General features: G+C 41.0%; 1 protein-coding gene across 1 annotated transcript in view; it reads right to left on the bottom strand.

The window, feature by feature from the left end:
* Nucleotides 1–2,762: 2,762 nt before the first annotated feature.
* Nucleotides 2,763–17,890, bottom strand: part of Slc30a9 (solute carrier family 30 member 9) — a 58,354-nt gene continuing 43,226 nt past the window's right edge. Inside the window, exons 12-18 of the mRNA XM_006974632.4 lie at nt 16,403–16,442; nt 15,328–15,399; nt 14,791–14,898; nt 12,231–12,396; nt 8,323–8,452; nt 5,724–5,837; nt 2,763–4,039 (exon numbers count right to left, since the gene is read on the bottom strand). Of these exons, the coding sequence (XP_006974694.1) occupies nt 3,995–4,039; nt 5,724–5,837; nt 8,323–8,452; nt 12,231–12,396; nt 14,791–14,898; nt 15,328–15,399; nt 16,403–16,442 (675 nt within the window). The 3' untranslated portion in view covers nt 2,763–3,994. The remainder of the gene's footprint in view (nt 4,040–5,723; nt 5,838–8,322; nt 8,453–12,230; nt 12,397–14,790; nt 14,899–15,327; nt 15,400–16,402; nt 16,443–17,890) is intronic.

Here is a 17,890-nt window from a genome sequence, read left to right as displayed (position 1 = left end):
TGATCGTGATTTTTTAGGGTAAAATGTGACATCACAGAGTTTAGCTCTTTAGCATATAAGATAAAGAGCATACATGTTCAAAAAAAAACATTAATTTATTAGAGAAAAAAATCCCAAATTAAGAGGTGAACTGCTCTTAGTTCCATATCACATTAAGGAAAATAAATCCCGAGGGGCCAGGATCACCTTAATCTGTCAGTCAAGTCAGACAGAGGAAACACAATGTAATAGAAATGAAAATTTCCTTTTTCCATAAAACCAAGCCTAGGGAGGCAACTTAAAAATTGCAAATATAGAGGAGCCAGACCAATCTTCAATATATATGCTTTCCAAAGTTCTGTCTCAGAGGCAGGATGAGGGATTCAGCGGCAACAATCTCTGAATGAACACTCTACCTTCAATTCTTCGCTTCACTGACTTCTGACAGTTTGGCAAATTGGGGGTCATCGTATTTTAGAGAAATGTCACCAAGGCTTTACAAATGTGATCTGAGAAGATAATATAAACTCCAAATGCCTGTGCCATTCTCTGTAGCTTTCTGTAGGTCTTTCTTTAGATGGTATAATTTTAGCAAAAGTATCCTCCAGCTATGAGCTAACTAAAATGGCACTGAAAAGCTGTGTAGGCCCAACCCAAACCTTACCTTTTGTTCTCTGGAAGATTTAGGGGATGGGTATATTTGGCTACTGGAAGATGAGGATTAACTTTCTTTTGAGAAATTATGAAAAATTTCCAATGTAATTCTAATTCAGGGGCTCCTTAGCATACATTCAGGAACCTACCTCTTGGACAATGGATACTACTGGCCACCAAAATGCTCCACTTAAAAAACGTTTCTTGGGCTGCCCACAGGGTAGAAGTGCTTGCCCCACAAACCTTATGACCTGGGTTCCACCCCTGGAAGCCATGTAAAACTGCTGGCTCGAGTGTGTTATCCCAACCTACTACTGAGCCCCGGGAGGCAGAGGCAGGAGTCAGCCAAAGCTGCCTGTGCAGCCCAGGGGCAGAAGTGAGAAACCCTGCTTCAGGTGGAAGCAGAACCAACTGCTGAGAGTCCTCTGACCTCACACACATGCTGTAATGCACATGCACCCGCATATACACACTATGAATAACTGCACTGTCATTTTAAAAACATTTAAACCAGGAAGTTTGTACCTTTCTTTAAAACTAAGGTCTAGTTTTTCCAAATTCTCACTTTTGTTTTCCTCTAATTAAATACTTATCTAAGTCTTGCTTTGGTGCATAGCATTTAAACATACACACACACACACACACACACACACACACACACACACACACACACACACGCACGCATCACAGAGCATCCAGCTTAGCAGCAAGTGCTTTTACTAAGCCATCCCACTGGCCCTGGTTTAACAACATAATTGGCTTTAGTTCAAAGAAAACAAACGAGATCATACATTTTCTTGTTTCCCATACACTTCCAGACATGTTACATCCTTTTATGTCAAATTTATATAAACAATCTTTAAAATGCCAGAACTAGAAAGACATATTTGCAAATTATCATTTAGGGTTATATCCTTAATCTAAATCAGATTTGAAAATTCAAAGAAATATGAGGAACTGGTCTTTTCGTATATGTATGTACATATGTACTTATTCATATGAGGACAGTGTATGAATATGTAAGGGGAGGGGTCAAAGGACATCCTTGGTCCCTGAGACAGTCTCTTTGTTGATCACCTCTGACCTCTGTGCACATTAGGCTAGCCTGCCCTCGACTCTCTTACACCTCACAGGAGCACTGGGGCTGTAGACCTGGGACCCCACAACCCAGTCTTCCACAAGGTCACAGCAGGCACTGCTTCAGGGCCTAAAAAATGCTCTTTGGGGCTGGAGCGGTGGCTCAGAGGTTAAGAGCACTGGCTGTTCTTCCAGAGGTCCTGAGTTCAATTCCCAGCAACCACATGGTGGCTCACAACCATAATGAGATCCGGTGCCCTCTTCTGGTGTGCAAGCATACACACAGAACACTGTATACATAATAAATAAAAATCTTTAAAAAAAAAAAAAGGAATATAAAAAAATATGCTCTTTGGAATAACTTCTAGACATCATTTTGAGGGGCTTGAGAAAGGATTCATTATTGTTGCCCAATTATCTGAAAATTTCAAAACAATTTTACTAAGAGGAAATTGGATACAGCTGAGCACATTCCCGTGTGGTGATGGACTGAAGCCACAGAGAGTCATGACAGGTAAATACTGTGAGGGAATAAGATCTGAAACTGTAAGAACAGAGAGGCAAGTTTTATGTATTACTTATGCACCCTGTAACACTGTTATGGGCTGTGGACCAAGCCCAGGCTTCGGACATACCAGGCAAATACTCTACTCGTAAGCTCCACCTCAGCACAACCATTTTTTCTTTAAAAAAAAAAAAAAAATCAATTTTATTAAATATGCTTGGGGGCGGAGCATACCACGGCACACAACAGAGTGGTCAGTTCTCTCTACCCATATGTGGGTCCTGGAGCACAAACTCAGGTTGGCAGGGTTGGTGGCAAGTACTCTTACCATGAACTATCCCTCTGCTGGCCCCAACTTGGTATCTTCAGAGAGCCTAGGCTCTATGCAGTGAGTTCCAGGCCAGCCTGACCTCCACAGGAAGACTCTAGCTCAGAAACAAAAACAAATGGGTAATAAGCATGCTCCCTATGGTTACACAAAGCCCATGATCAATTCTCACAATTTTCTACCAAGTGTCATTTCTGGATCAAAAACTACCGTGACCAATCCTTCAATCAGAGATTTATTTTTTGTTTCCACATTACAGTTTGCTATAATTCACAAACTTCCGTCTCTGAAAGTCTGGAGATGCTGAACTCACTCACAGGGATGTTGGTGCTGTGCATCCAGCGCTCACCGACAGAGCAGCCACTGCTCACGTGACCTGTCTGGGCGGTGGCAGCTACAGCTTTCCACTGAGTCTTCAGTTACTGCACTGAAGACTTCTCCCTTGATGCCTCCCAGTCATCAACGAGCTCTTCACTTACACAATGTGGTGCAGCCCATATGCTAGCTAGACGCTGCCGGCCTGGAGTCCAGGACAGCAGATGCCCAGCTGGCTCTGACAGCACACAAACCCGCAACACAAGGTTCAGTGTAAGATTTACTTCTCTCTCAAAGCAAAAAGGATCCCACAGTTCAGATTTACATAAGTAGTGCCTTCTTTTAAATAAATTAAAAACAAAATGCTATCCTGCCTGTAAAATTATAAATATTTCTAGTCCATTTTACAGAATGTTAAAACATTTACAAATGCATTATTTCCCAGTAAATAAACACTATGGCACTGAAGCCAGTTTAAAAAAAAAGTCATACATGTAGGATTATGTCTTTAACATTACAAAAATTAAACCAAATAAGGAAAAAAGTGAAGGAGAAAGAAGAGATTTTAGAAAATAGCAACTACTATGATCTACAGATGCTGAAAGGTCTTCACTCCATTCAGTAAGTTCTGCGCCATCTCTGGAATGACCGTCTGCGGATAATGGAGTTAGGAGAACGTGCCTCTCAGTCCTCGGGTCGGAACCACACAGTATACAGAAATAGTCTCCCAGCAAAGACAGACCTCAAAACACAGTGACTGTTTAAAATCACACGACAAGGTTTAGCCAGAATATTCAAGATTAGAAGACTTGGATGGACTAAAAATCTTCAGTGGTAACCTAAGTTACAGGTCCACGGGGAACACTTATTTTAACATGTTAAGAAAGGAAACATGATTTCATGGTTCAATATAGACTGGCTAAAATGAGAAACTGTGGGTGATCTAAGCAGCCAATGTCTCTACAGAAGCATGAAGACATGATTAGAAGAAAGGAGTTTTAGTTCTGTGGCCTCTTCAATTGCTCAGCACATGAAATAGCCCATCCATCTTCAGGAGCACAGCTTCTGGACGGCACGGATTCCCCTACAGTGGGGAGGAAGATGTCTCAATGTCCCAAGTGACGTATTCATCAGATCTATAGGATCTCTAGATCTACGTGCCGAACTTCAGGATTTCGTTTCTAGAAAGAAAAATATCTCCACATTACTCACAGTAAAACAACCCCTCTCCCTTCTTTTAATTCTTTCTGATTGCCAGAGCAACTAAAAACATTTGTTATACTAGCAAGTGGAATCTATGCGTAAGAAAAAAAATCAATGTGAATATACTATGAACAGTACAGGAAGTAATCCCACCTCCCTGAGTCTGTTCATGTGTTAATACAAAGATGCTTTACAGATCTCTTATATGCCAATCATGGAAGCACTAAAAACCGTAATGCCCCTTTTCATAGTGAAAGGAAAATCACTGCAAAACAATACCAAAACCAATCAGAACTAATACATTTAGAACACTGTTTGATATAGTTTAGGAGTCCGTAGAGTCTAGGGCAAGCACTGTGCTAAAAAGAAGTGGAGATGGGTTTTTAATAAGTCTGTCCTCATCCAACACACACACAATTAAAGATGTAGTTGATAACGGAGCAACCCAGCTTCGGAACGGCAACTGTAATCACACAGACGTTCACTGAGTGTACAGACTCTGGGTCTGCACAAGTGCTTGTCTGAGTGGTGGCTTACACTAATTTAACCATGTGACTTTTGTTGTGGGATTTTGTTTGTTTGTTTGTTTGAGACAGGGTCTCTCCACACAGCTCTGATTATCCTGGAACTTACTATGTAGATGAGCCTGGCCTCAAATTTACAGAGATCTGCCTGTCTCTGCTGGGGATAAAGGCTTATGTCACAATGACCAACTATGTGAAAGTTCTTTACAATGACGTAATTAAAACAAACACAAATCAATAAATGGCTTTCCTTGACCCGGAGGCTAGACTCAGGTTAGCCAGCAGACACGTAGAATAATATTTCATGTTCTTTAATCAAAGCTATGAAGAAGCATGAGAGACTCATTGTAGAGGTGGATAAGGAAACCCAGCTATCTTCTCTTAAGACAGCTACTAGCTTCTAATCCTTTCCACTAAAGGATTTTTGCAAAAAGGTGAAGTTAACTGGAGATAGCTCAGTAGGCAAGAGCACTTGTTGCTCTTACAGAGGACCTGGGTTCAGTCCCAAGGAACCACAAAGAAGCTCACAACTGTCTGTAACTCAAGTTCCAGAGGATCTGACGCCTTCTTCTGACCTCTGCAGACACTTTTTTTTTTAATACAAATGTAGTACACAGATATACACACATGTAGGCAAAATACCCACACATATGAAGTAAAAATAAGTAAGCCTTTAAAAACTATGAAGCAACATTACTAGTAACATAGCTAATAGAGTACAATTCCCTCCAATTAGAAAGAAAGCACTAAATAATGTAAGGGCAGGTTTAGTGCTATATTCTAGTTTTCCTACTTTGTGACTTAAGTCTGAAGTTTTCCTTTTATTTTTCTCTAGAACTTTTCAAAATATTTTCTATTTAAAGACAAAATATCTTTTACGATCTTAGATGCAGAGTGGGAAGAACAGTGATAAAAATAATGAATTTGGAGTTGAATAAGAGGTTCACACCATGAATCTCGACTTCACTGACTACGTCACCTAACTTCATGAACTCATCAAACCCTTGCCTGCACACTAGCAGGGTGAGACGAGTCCACACACACGCACACACGAGACACACTCAGCATGGTGTCCACACAGAAGAAGGACTCCCGAAGCAGTGCTCTCTATCACAAGAGCTTTTTGACTGTGGCTTACCTTCAGCTCCTTCTCAAGCCTGTCTACCTCAGCTCCTAGAGTATCAATAATATTTTCTCCATGCTTTAGCATAAAGGCCTCTAACTGTTCAGGAGTTTTTACTTCTTGAATTTCCTATAAAGAAAATGAAAGCGGAAAACAGAATTTTAAAATTACAGTGGTACATGTACAATTTGTAGCACCATTAAGCTTAATGAAAAATAAGAACTTTAGGCCAAGGCAATGAATCCCTTGTTTCTAAACAGCTCAGAAAGAATGCTATGCAGAGTGAGTACCGCAAACTAAAGGGAAAGGCTGTTCATCAAGTACTGCTAGGACACTGACCTTTGTAACAGTAAAAATAACCTCTACTTCAGTCTAGTAAGCAAACAATTCAAAGTCGATTAAGCCACAAAATTTTCACAAAGTGTTTTTATGATAAAGTGATAAGAGAAGGACTTTTACACAGGATGAACAGCATAGAAGAACCTGGCACAGTCCGAGGGGATCTGAGCTCTGGAGGTAAGAAACAGGGAGAGAACTCAAGGTTTCTCTCTGGGTGTGGTGAAGCACACCACAATCTCTCAATTGGAGGCCAGCCTGGTCTACACAGCTAGTTCCAGGCCAGCCAGCCCTACATGGTGAGACGACTCTGTCCTTAAGAAAAAACAAAAGAAAGACAAGGAAAGAAAAGATGCAATAGAAACTTTGTTACCCTGGATATGAGAGAGAAATGGGCACACTGTGAAAGTTAACTGGAGTTGTCTATGGACGCTAAAGAGTGTATCTGGGAGTCTTCACCTACCTTAAGTTTAGCTGTCCATACCTACCCTAAGGAGACTTACACACATGACCCAGGACACACCTATGAAAACGCCACCAGGCATCACCTCTTTTTCTCTCTGAGATAGGATCTATTTAGCTCAGGAGGCCTCAAAATCGTGACCCTCCTGACCTTCCTCCAAGCCTCCCAAGTGCTGGGATTCTAGTTTTGTGCTACCACACCTAGATTGTAGCATCGTTTCTAACAGTTTAACATGGAAAACAGGATATGCAAACCGTATCATATCATATTCATAGAATGCAACAGCAGTGACTGGAAATGATCCCAAGCCATATAAACTAACAAGGAGTCTCAGACATGCTGTTATGCAACTGTATAGTCATACTCTATAAAACCATTTTATATTATACATTTACACCATACACTGTGGAACATTCAACATGTAATATATTACATTAAAAACATGTAGTCTAAAACTCAGACTGGAAATTGACAGGTATCAAATTTAGCATATTAGTTAACTCTTGGGATGAAAAATGAGATTTAGCAAAAAATTAGGCTTAAACTGTTTTTGTAATGATTTCTTCCAAGACCTTACACAGCATGATACATGCTGGATGCCACTAACTGAAAATCCACACTGTGCTGAAGTCTGCAACTCTGTGAGCACTACCATGACATCAAAAGACCTTGGGCAGGGGTGGAGCTTCCGTGGTGGTGTCTGCATGAAGCCCTGGGCTCAGGCCCCAGCACACATGAACCAGGCATGATGGCACATGCCTGCACTCCTAGCACTAAGGAAGAGGAGCAGGAGCTGCAGAAGTCCCGTTATCCTGTGGTACACAGCGAGTTCAAGGCCAGCCTAGGCTACACCAGACCAACCATGTCTCAAACAAACAAAATGACAATAACAAAGCCCAAACACCAGGCTTTTGACTCTGGATTAAGGACACTCAACGTATGCAAATATTAAAAAAAAATGAAATGGGAAACATTCAGTTCCCTAGTATTTCTATAAAGGATACTCAACCTACACAGCAAATGTTAAGACCTGACAAAACCAAGTAGTAATATTTGTTCTGATTACTGTTGGCTTCTTTTATCTCTGAGGTTTTGTTCCAACAGTCCAGAAGTTTGCTGAAACCACACAGTGAAGACCCTAAGTATCTTACGTTTTTTCATATACCAAAAACATACGATGATAAAGTTGAATCAATTAATTAGGCATAGTAGATTAACAATAATAATAAAATACAACTGCAACAATATACAAGTTATGTGAACACACCTTTCCTCTCCCTGCACCAGCTCAGCTCGAGTGGCACATACAGACTGGATATGCTGGGAACAAACAAGTTGCTCAGAAAGGCAACTTAAAGCTTATTCTTATTTCTGGAATTTTCTACTTATCAGTTTTGGAGTCTGATAACTTAATCTACAGAAAAGAAAACAGCAAAGTGGGCAGGTGTGCTATTGGATCCTTAATAAAAAGCAAAGATCTGGAGTCAAAGATCAGATTCATGGGACTTCCTATCTATGGTTCTGAAACCTTAGACAAGCCAATCAGTCTATGAAGTTCGTCTGTATGTTAGCATCTGTTATTTCATCACCCTACAGGGTTGTTGAGTGGCTTACATAAAATATGTAACAAGTATTAACATTTAAGGATTAAGTCTGTTCTTTTGGCTGTCTCCTCGGACCCACTGTAAATAAAAAGCTCTTTATCAGTCATGGGAACTAAGAAGTTCATAGCTGAAGAGACTCTAAGACTATACAGACAAAGAGTGACTTTAAAACTGTGGGCTACAGAAGAAAAGGATGAATACACAAACTTACTTGCAGCATGTGGTCAAAATCTTGCTTTTCCAAGTATGATCGTGTAACAACTCGTCCATCAAAATCAACTTCTGCCTTAAATCTGACTTTCCCTAAGCCCATATCTGTGGCTTTAACATCATGGATTGCCCTGTGATGAATAACAATTCAGGTAAGTCTGAGTGTAACACCTCCATACTCTCATGGCAGAGATTCCGGCTTCCCCAGAACACTGCAGACCACTTACCACCAAGCTCATTGCTTTCTAAGACCGACCATCTAGTTTGGTTTCTGTGCATAATGCCACACAAAAGTGTAAGTGTAATAAATACCGTTTTATAATAATTTACATACATAAGCTATGTTTGTATATTAAAAAATTACTAATTCTAAAGTGCTTTTCTAATATTATCAAGTTAATCTTATAAACCTTCCCATAGTCTATCCACTTACCAATTTCCTAACAAAAAGCAAAAACCAAAGCAGAAGCTTTGTTGGTAACAGTATCTTTGAGTGTGCAAACCACCTCCCTCCCTCCTTCCTTCCTTCCTTCCTTTCCTTTCCTTTCCTGTGACCATGAGGTTCAGCAGTGCGAGCGAGCTACAGCACAAGTGTGCTAGTGGCCTGTACGCTGGCTGGCACGCACGGTCTGCTCACAGTCCCGTCGTTACTGTTAGAACGGGTGACGAACTACTGCGCTGACTGCTGAGGGCAATGACGAGCGAGCACAGACTCAGGCTCACTGCAGCAGAGCCTGGAAGACAGACGCTGAATGACTGGCTCCGATTACAACCCAACACAAGGTGGCGTCTGTACTTACTCAAGGGTTTTCTCAAGGTCACGCAGCCAGTGCACCAGCAGACCAGGGCTCCCCACCCTCCAAAAGTCTACTGCACAGTTCAGCCACCCAGAAGGGAATGCAGATGAAGGAGCAACTGATTCGCTTCCTTCCAACCCTAACCCCAGGGAGCAAATCTTCCCTAGGGAATTGTTGAGAAAGCCTCTACCTGCGATCCACCTGTGATCAGTCCAATCTGCTTTCTTTATAGAATTTGTAAGAAATAAAGCCTCCATCCTGAAAACAGAGTTGTGCTAGAATGCCACCATAAGAAAAACCCTACGTGCTATCACAACACTGGATTCTAATTTCTGAATGATCTCGAACTTCCTGAGTCCCAGATTCCTAATCCACACAGAGAAGCTTTATCAACTCCCCGGGATGACATGAGAATAAACGACTCAATGGCTACAAAGTTACAGACACTCAAGTTAAAAATAAAGTCTGTCCAGATTGGCAGATGCGATCTCATTTACTCATTTGTTTGCATTCTGTCCTCACAGCACGCTGTGATGTGTCTTTCTTTGTTTAATACTCAGGGAAAGGCTAATTCTATTCGGATGTAGCTGTTCCTTATGTCCTTGCCGCTAACGGCAGATAGAAAGCTCTTCGTGTCAAGGGGCCCCTGAGATGTTCCTGCTGATCAATGGCTCCTCTATCCTGTGTGATTCTCTCCTCAAATGCAACCCACTTCTGGCCAAGAGAACACAGCAGAGTGATGAAATGTCCTGTCCCTCATCAGGCAGGTTGTCTGCTGCGGTTTTCCTGTTCACATTCACTGAGTGCCCATCAGCTTACACGATTTGACTAAGCACACTGCCGTGTTGGAGAGGCTCAGGTGGCAAAGGATGCATAGTCTTCTAACATCAAAAAGCTCAAAAGCAGCTCCCTTCCCAGGACACAAGTCAATCAACACCTTGACTACAGCAGGGGAGCCACATAAGCCGGGCCTGAATCCCTGACCACAGCTACTATCAGATAATAAATGTTGCCCAAACCACTAAGTTTGGGGCTAAATGTCAAACTGCAATAGGTACTAACATACCGTTAAAAACAACAACTGAGGGGCTTCGCTGACTACCATGTAGTTTCTAATGCTACAATCCACGTATCTTCATTCTTGCAGACAAGCCGTATTGCTTGAGTTCTTTCACTAGCTTTCACTTAGAATAATGCAAAAGTGCACCCAAATAAACAAAAACGGACAGAAATAAAGTCGAAACAGATTAAGTCAGTAACAGCTGAAGACTTCAATATCTTCCTTCCAGAAAAAGGTGAGATTATCAGTAGGAAGACTGAAAGTTTTAAAGGTTATAAACCAACTAACTCTACTAACATCTACAAAATACTCCCTGCCTAGCAGAGTATTTCAAATGCACACAGAATACCAACACAGACAGAATCTATGATAGGTGAGGAGCCAAACCTTAGACATGCCCCTAAATACACACACACACACACACACACACACACACACACACACACACACACACACACACACACCCCAAAAGGGAAATCAGTATGTTAGAGAGACAACTGTACTGCCATGCTGATTACACTATGAAGACACGGAATCAACCTAGGAATTTATAAATAGGTGAATAAAGAAATGGTAGTATATATAAACAACGGGATATTATTTTACAAAAGAAATCACTTGAATCATGAATGAACTTGGAGGATATTATGTTAAGTAAAATAAGCTGGACGTGGAAAGACAAATATTCCATGTTCTCACTTATGTGTGGCAGTTAAAAACGCTAATTTCATAAGTATGGGTAAGAATAGCAGGCTGAAAAGGAGGGGAGGAGCGGGGAGATGGAGAGAGACTGTGGTAAATGACTACACGGATGAGTGGAATGGAAAAATTAACTCCCAGTATTCTATAGCAGTGTATGCACAGTACTTAAAAGTGGCGATACATAATTGTATACTTGAAAAAACAAACACTATTTTGGGATTTCAAATGCTCTCAATCCAAAGAAATAAATGTTTAAGGCAATGAATGTATCAACTCCCAGATCTGACCATCACATGCTACAAAAATTTAGTGAAATATCATAAATATATACAATCATTATGTTAATTAAAAATAAAAATAAACATGAAATTTTAAACATGCAAAATGAGAAAATGCTTTGAGAGGAGAGAAAAATGCTACAGGAGAACAATGCCTGGGTGTAGAGAAAGCAGAGGAAAAGTAATCCTATTCCCTGAAGACAACGGGAACAGAGCAAACTAAACATAAGGCAACCAGAAGGAAGGGAATAATAATGATGGAAGAAGAAATGAACGAAAGGGGAGATGGGAAAACAAAGTCAGTTACACCAAAATCCAGTTTTGAAAACCAAATTGACAAACAGTTATTTTTAAATAGTGTGTGCATGTGTGGGGTGGAAACAAGATATGGCATTATCAACCTTAAGAAAAAACATTTCAAAGGAATCATGTACAAAACCCCACATGTTATACATGTAAAGGAAAGGTTTCTAGAAAACTCAAACTTCTGAAGAAGCTCAGTAAAAAACATCACCTGAAGTCACTTTCCCCACAGATGCCAGACCCAAGGTTTGTAACAGGAAAAAAATGTGTAACAGTCTATAACAAGTAAGGGAATTTATAAAAAACAAAACCTGATTCATACAGAATAGCTCATGTCCAGATGGTTTTTATGGACACATTTTATCAAAGATTTTTAAAAGAAATTGCTGACGGGGGCTGGAGAGATGGCTCAGTGGTTAAGAACACTGGCTACGCCGGGTGGTGGTGCACACCTTTAATCCCAGCACTCGGGAGGCAGAGGCAGGCGGATCTCTGTGAGTTCAAGGCCAGCATGGTCTACAGAGCAAGATCCAGGACAGGAACCAAAATTGCATGGAGAAACCCTGTCTCGAAAACCAACAAACAAAAAGAGGTCTGGGGGTGCAGCCCATCAGTGCAGCCCTTGCCTCTCACGTGTAAAGTCCTGGGTTCAACAGTCGGCAGCGGCGGCACCACCACCACCACCACCACCACCACCACACCACCACCAAGGTAAAAAGTATTTGTGCTTGTGTGAGACATTCCAAGAGCATCACTAGACAAGGCTGACCTTACAGAGGGGTCGTTCTCCAGGAGTTCAGTAAGCCGCTGTACTTGCTCTGGTTGGATGGATCGTCCTAGGAGTGCTTCTGTGTTCGTGTAGATGAGGAATGCCGAGACCACACCTAGTAAGGTGCCCACACCCAAGGAACCAAGGCTGTCATACAACGGATTGCCTGAAAGAGTCACAGAAGAAACCACAACATTTTCTATCACTCCAGTGAGCTTGAGAGAACAGACAACCAAGATACCTGAAATTCACTCCTGGCTCCATTATTTACCACTTCCTTTAATGGCTGCCAATAGTCTTACTATTAGCTGGGGCAGGGTGGTGTATGCCTTTAACCTCTGTACTTAGGAGAGTGAGTTTGAGGCCAGCTGGGTCTATATAGGGCAGTGGTTCTCAACCTTCCTAATGCTGTGACCCTTTAATATAGTTCCTCTTGTTTTGATGACCCCCAGCCATAAAATTATTTCATTGTTACTTCATAACTGTAATTTTGCTACTGTTATGAACTGTTATGTAGAATATCTGATATGTAACCCTGAGGAGTCATGATCCATAGGTTGAGAACTGCTGATATAGAGTATTTTAGGCCAGCAAGGGATACATAGTGAGAACCTGTCTCAAAAACAAAACAAACAAACAAACAAACACTTTAGTGTTGTTGCGGCATGTGTCTGGAGGTCAGGAAACTGTCAGGGAGGACCTGGTTCTTTTCTTCCACTATGTAGGTCCCAGAAAATGAACTCAGGCCCTGAGTGCCTTTATCTGCTGAGCTATCTCAATGGCCCTTATTTAACTTTAAAATTTTTTTTATAATTTTTTTTAGATTTATTTATTTATTATGTATACAGAAGAGGGCGCCAGATCTCATTACAGATGGTTGTGAGCCACCATGTGGTTGCTGGGAATTGAACTCAGGACCTCTGGAAGAGCAGTCGGTGCTCTTAACCTCTGAGCCATCTCTCCAACCCCCTTTTAAAATTTTTAATAAACTTTTATTTTATTAAAAATATCAGTTATGTACTCGTTTTATTAACATGTAGTCGGATATATAACACAAAAAGCAAATATATCTCTCCTAATTGATCTACTTGTAAAGCACAATCCATTATAAGAGTTCCAATTTTGGAATTCAAAATTAAATAGTGCTCTTTAGAAATACAAAGTTAAAAGAACTGATCATTAGCATAGCCTTTGATCCCAGCACTTAGGAGGGAGAGGCAGACAGATCTCTTCTGAGTTCAAGGCCAGCCTGGTCTACATGGCCAGGTCAGTTAGGTCACACAGTGCACCCCTCTGGAGGGGGTGTTCATTAATGACTTATGACCAAAAGCAGGGTGGAGGCCAGTCAATCATCAGCTGATACTTTCTGAACACTTCAGGTAGCAGTTCACACCAGAGAATGCAGCAGCTGCAGCAGCAGCTCACCATCTGACGTGATTTTCAATAAACGAGAAAGCTCGAACGGTTCTTGTTTTAGAAAACAAAACAAACTTTCTGTTCCAATTTACCTTTTTTTTTTTTTTGGTTTTTCGAGACAGGGTTTCTCTGTGTAGCTTTGCGCCTTTCCTGGGACTCACTTGGTAGCCCAGGCTGGCCTCGAACTCACAGAGATCCGCCTGGCTCTGCCTCCCGAGTGCTGGGATTAAAGGCGTGCGCCACCACCGCCCGGCCCAATTTACCTTTTAGCAGTCAAGACTTAGCCAGCTACCAAAATGAGCAGGGAAGAACCTGAAGAAAATTAGGCCTATGAATGCAGCAAGAGGTCATTCCTGAACTAGGAGCAAGGAGACATGTGAACAAGAGCTCCTGTGCATACGTCCCTACTGAAGTCTCTGCACTATCTTAATGACCCATGGCATTACTACATGCCAGCAGCACTGTCACAGGGGAGGGGGCTAGAGTTCAGAGGGACCACAACTTTGACTTCCCGCTACTAAGGCTTCTAATAATCTACTATTAATGCCTTTATTTCTCATCTGGAGATAAGAAATCTAACTCAGAGAAATCTGCACACTTTCCTGACCAAATTATTTTATCATTAGACTTTAAAGTTAGACTACAAAGTGATGCGTTTCACTGTGGGATTTTCATATCCATGTTATTCCATTATTCTTTATTAACCCACCCAGCCTGCCTCTGGTCCCTCCTTCCTGCTGAGCAAAGTTCCCTTTGCTCTCGTCACAGGAGTTCTATTACCTTCTTGCTCTCCTCTTCCTCCTTCCTAAATAGCTCTTCCTCTCAGCTAATGGATTTCTTTCTGCTTTCAATAACAACACCACCACACACACACACACACACACACACACACACACACACACACACACACACACACACACACAACAAGTGCCTAGATTCTGTGGATGAGAGAAAATATGCAGCATTTGTCTGAACTAGGCTTATTTCACTAAACATGATAGCCAGGTCCATATAAAAACACAAATAAAAAATTTAGTATGGAATTAATAGATAATAATCTATTGGCTTAAAATTGTTCAATGATACAACCAACTCCCCATATATTCGAGAATTAATTAGTAGAAAAAAATCACGCGTAGTTTACCTGTTATAGAGGTAAGGCCCATGCAGGTGGCTGCTATTATCACTCCTAAGACAGCTGCAGTGTCCTCCAATAGTATAACATTTGTACTGGGATCCCGACTTTCCATGACTTAATCATTGCGGAAACAGACAAGAAAAGAAAACTTCTGAAATCTTAATTTGACACTATCAGAAGCCATTTCAATAAGTACTCATTTAAAAATCTATCTGTTACTTAACACAAGAATGTATGAGAGACTGTAGTTTTAAAAACCCTATTTATTATCTTAAATGTTAAGAATAACTTAGATAGTAAAATTACCTTTCCAAATTGTACAGGTATATGCAGAAATGTAACAGCTCACCTAAATCAAGTCCAGATAGAAAATATCCCCATGCTCAGAAATTCTTTTTAACAGAGCTGATTTGTCTTCTGAGAGCCACATACAGAAGACAGTGAGACAGTTTTTCTATCACTTGTTAGCGACCGAGCAACAGCACTGAATATGTTAAGCAGGATAAAAAGAAAAAAATAAATACCTGGTTCTAAACTACATACCATACTTATAAAATGATGTTCCTTTGGCCTGAGCGCTCCTGCGAAGTTCATTTATGGCAACAAGAAGTGTTGCTGAAAGAGAAACATCCTATCAGCAAGGAAGAAACTTCATGTCTCCAAACTTTAAAGACGACATTTCAAAAGGTAAATAAATAAGCACAGCATGTGAACACCAGAGTTGGCAATAAGAAAGGCTCTGTTAACAGTCACCATCAAGACTCTAATTACCCATTCTAAGACAATGAATCGATTTCAAACCATACTAGCTAACCAGAATTACTACAGCAATAGCCTTTGCCAACTGAGGAGCCACTGTTGGATGGCACTCACTAAGGATCATCACTTCTGATCCCTCCAACCTTTGGAGGTCTATCATTTAAGGAAAACCCTATACATGTTCAGTTATAACCTGCCAATCAGAAATCGTATTAATTTTAAAAATGGATGAAGAACTAAGGAGATGGTTTGGGGGTAAGACCACTGCAATCTTAAGACTGGAGTTCGGATCTCAGCCCTCATATAACTACCAGGCATCTGGCAAACACCTGTAACTCCAGCTCTGAGGGATCTGGTGCCCTATTCTGGCCTTTGCATGCTCATAGACATGGGCACCCACACACATACACATGCACATATACCTACATATGAATAAATAGATCTTTTAAAAAGATGGATGAAGGGAATGCCCAGTACAGGAAATAATAATCTTTCAGAGATAAATAAATTCGGTAGTTTATGTTGATATTAGAAACTATGTTACAATATTTTGAAGCTGCATTTCAGAAACTATTCTTATTTTAAAGAGACAGCTTTTTTCTGATTAGCACTGCTAAAAACCAATTTAAAAAGTCAGTACCATTATGTTTTTATATTTCCAATGGTCTCATGAACACAGCCTACTCCCATCGCCCTCACCCACACAGCAACAACTACAGAACGTTACAGTTCCTTTCTACCTTGAAAGGCAGACAAAGCTCAGGTTCTTAACTCCACGGTTAATACGACTTGGCAAACTCTAATGAATGGGTCATCAAACATACTAAACTGAAAATAAATCACTTTTGACAGTACATACCTCCTTCGGACACCAAAGATCCTGCTAAAATACAATATGCCTGGAAAATAAGAATTAAGACAAAAAAATGAACCAAGTATTCCACTAAAGAATTACAGCTGCTCATATGTAAAATTTGTCATCTTCAATAACCCTGAAATATAAGTTCTAATTCAAGCTAGATACTAAGGATCTTGTTGGGAAACAACTCAGAGGAGGAGAATAAAATATGGACAGAAGCCAGGTAGAGTCATGTACGCTTTTAATCCCGGCACTCAGGAGGCAGAGGCAGGCAGATCTCTAAGTGTGAAGCCAGTCTGGTCTACAGAGTGAGTTCTAGGAAAGCCAGGGACACAGAGAAACCCTGTTTCAATGCTCCCTCCACTCCTGAAAAATGTTTTAACTTAAAATACCCAAAGTCAAGGATTCTGAAGTAATGTCTATTAAAGCAAGTTTTAGTCTATTGAATCCATTATTTATAAAGTGCCCCATTCCAACGGAATCCTACTCAGTTACTCAAAGACAAGATGTGTTAGAAACGTGAAGCTTTAAACACCATTAAAAACACACCCCATCACTTTCTAGCTTGAGAGCCTGCTTCACCCCCGTCAAGTGATGCTATTCACGCTAGATGACGCTAGGACTGCGAGGTGTGGCTAAATACAGTCAGAGCGGGGGAGGCAAGGTTGGTCCACTCAACTACACAAAATGTACTACGGTTAAAAACAAAGTAAGAGACTAGCCTCAAAAACGTAATCAGAGGGCTAGACACGGTGGCATTTGCCTGCAGTCCCAGGACAGGGAGTGGAGGAAAAGAATGAGGCCTGAGTTCTAAAGTTCAAGGCCAGTCTGAGTGTCAAAGCAAAACACTATGTCTTAATAACCAAACAACAAAAATAAAAATAAGCTGAGTTTAACTGGCTTGTTGTTATATAGATATGTATGGGATAACAGAAAGTTAAAATAAGACTAATTATGTGCTATTCTAGGACCAAAACAACAACAACAAATTGTTGTAAGTTCACTCACACTCCAGAACATTCTAACACCAGAATGAACTCTCTAATCTTCAGAGGCCTCTTTCTAACCACCAGACCACACCTTGGTGTTACACCTAGCACTGCTGAAGACAAGCTGGAGAGTAAGGAGACCAAAGGTGAACATTTCTGTGATGAATGTGCTGAGCTGCTGAGATTGCTCAACAGGCTTCCTAAGTGCCTGCCCCAAGGAGTTTGGAGATTTGAGCCAACTGTGTCTGATGCACCCATGAACAATAATCTGCAGGCAAGGCTACTGATGGGGACCGGAAGGAAAGAGGGAAAAACAAACAAACCACAGAGCCCCACAGAGAGTAACATGTCTCGTGTACAGTCTTAGCCATGGGGCCAAGCTGGAGTCTTTGGAAATATCTAAAAGGCATTTTTGCCAAATGCCTGGAAGCTGAGTATATGAGTACTCTGTGTCTATCGGAAGCCGAGAGGGAGTACAGGACCAGTCTGTGTCTATCGG

Source organism: Peromyscus maniculatus, chromosome 10 (genome assembly GCF_049852395.1).
Source record: "Peromyscus maniculatus bairdii isolate BWxNUB_F1_BW_parent chromosome 10, HU_Pman_BW_mat_3.1, whole genome shotgun sequence".
Lineage (NCBI taxonomy): Eukaryota > Metazoa > Chordata > Mammalia > Rodentia > Cricetidae > Peromyscus > Peromyscus maniculatus.
Note: the sequence above shows the minus strand (reverse complement) of the source record. Positions and strands in the feature narration are given on the sequence as shown.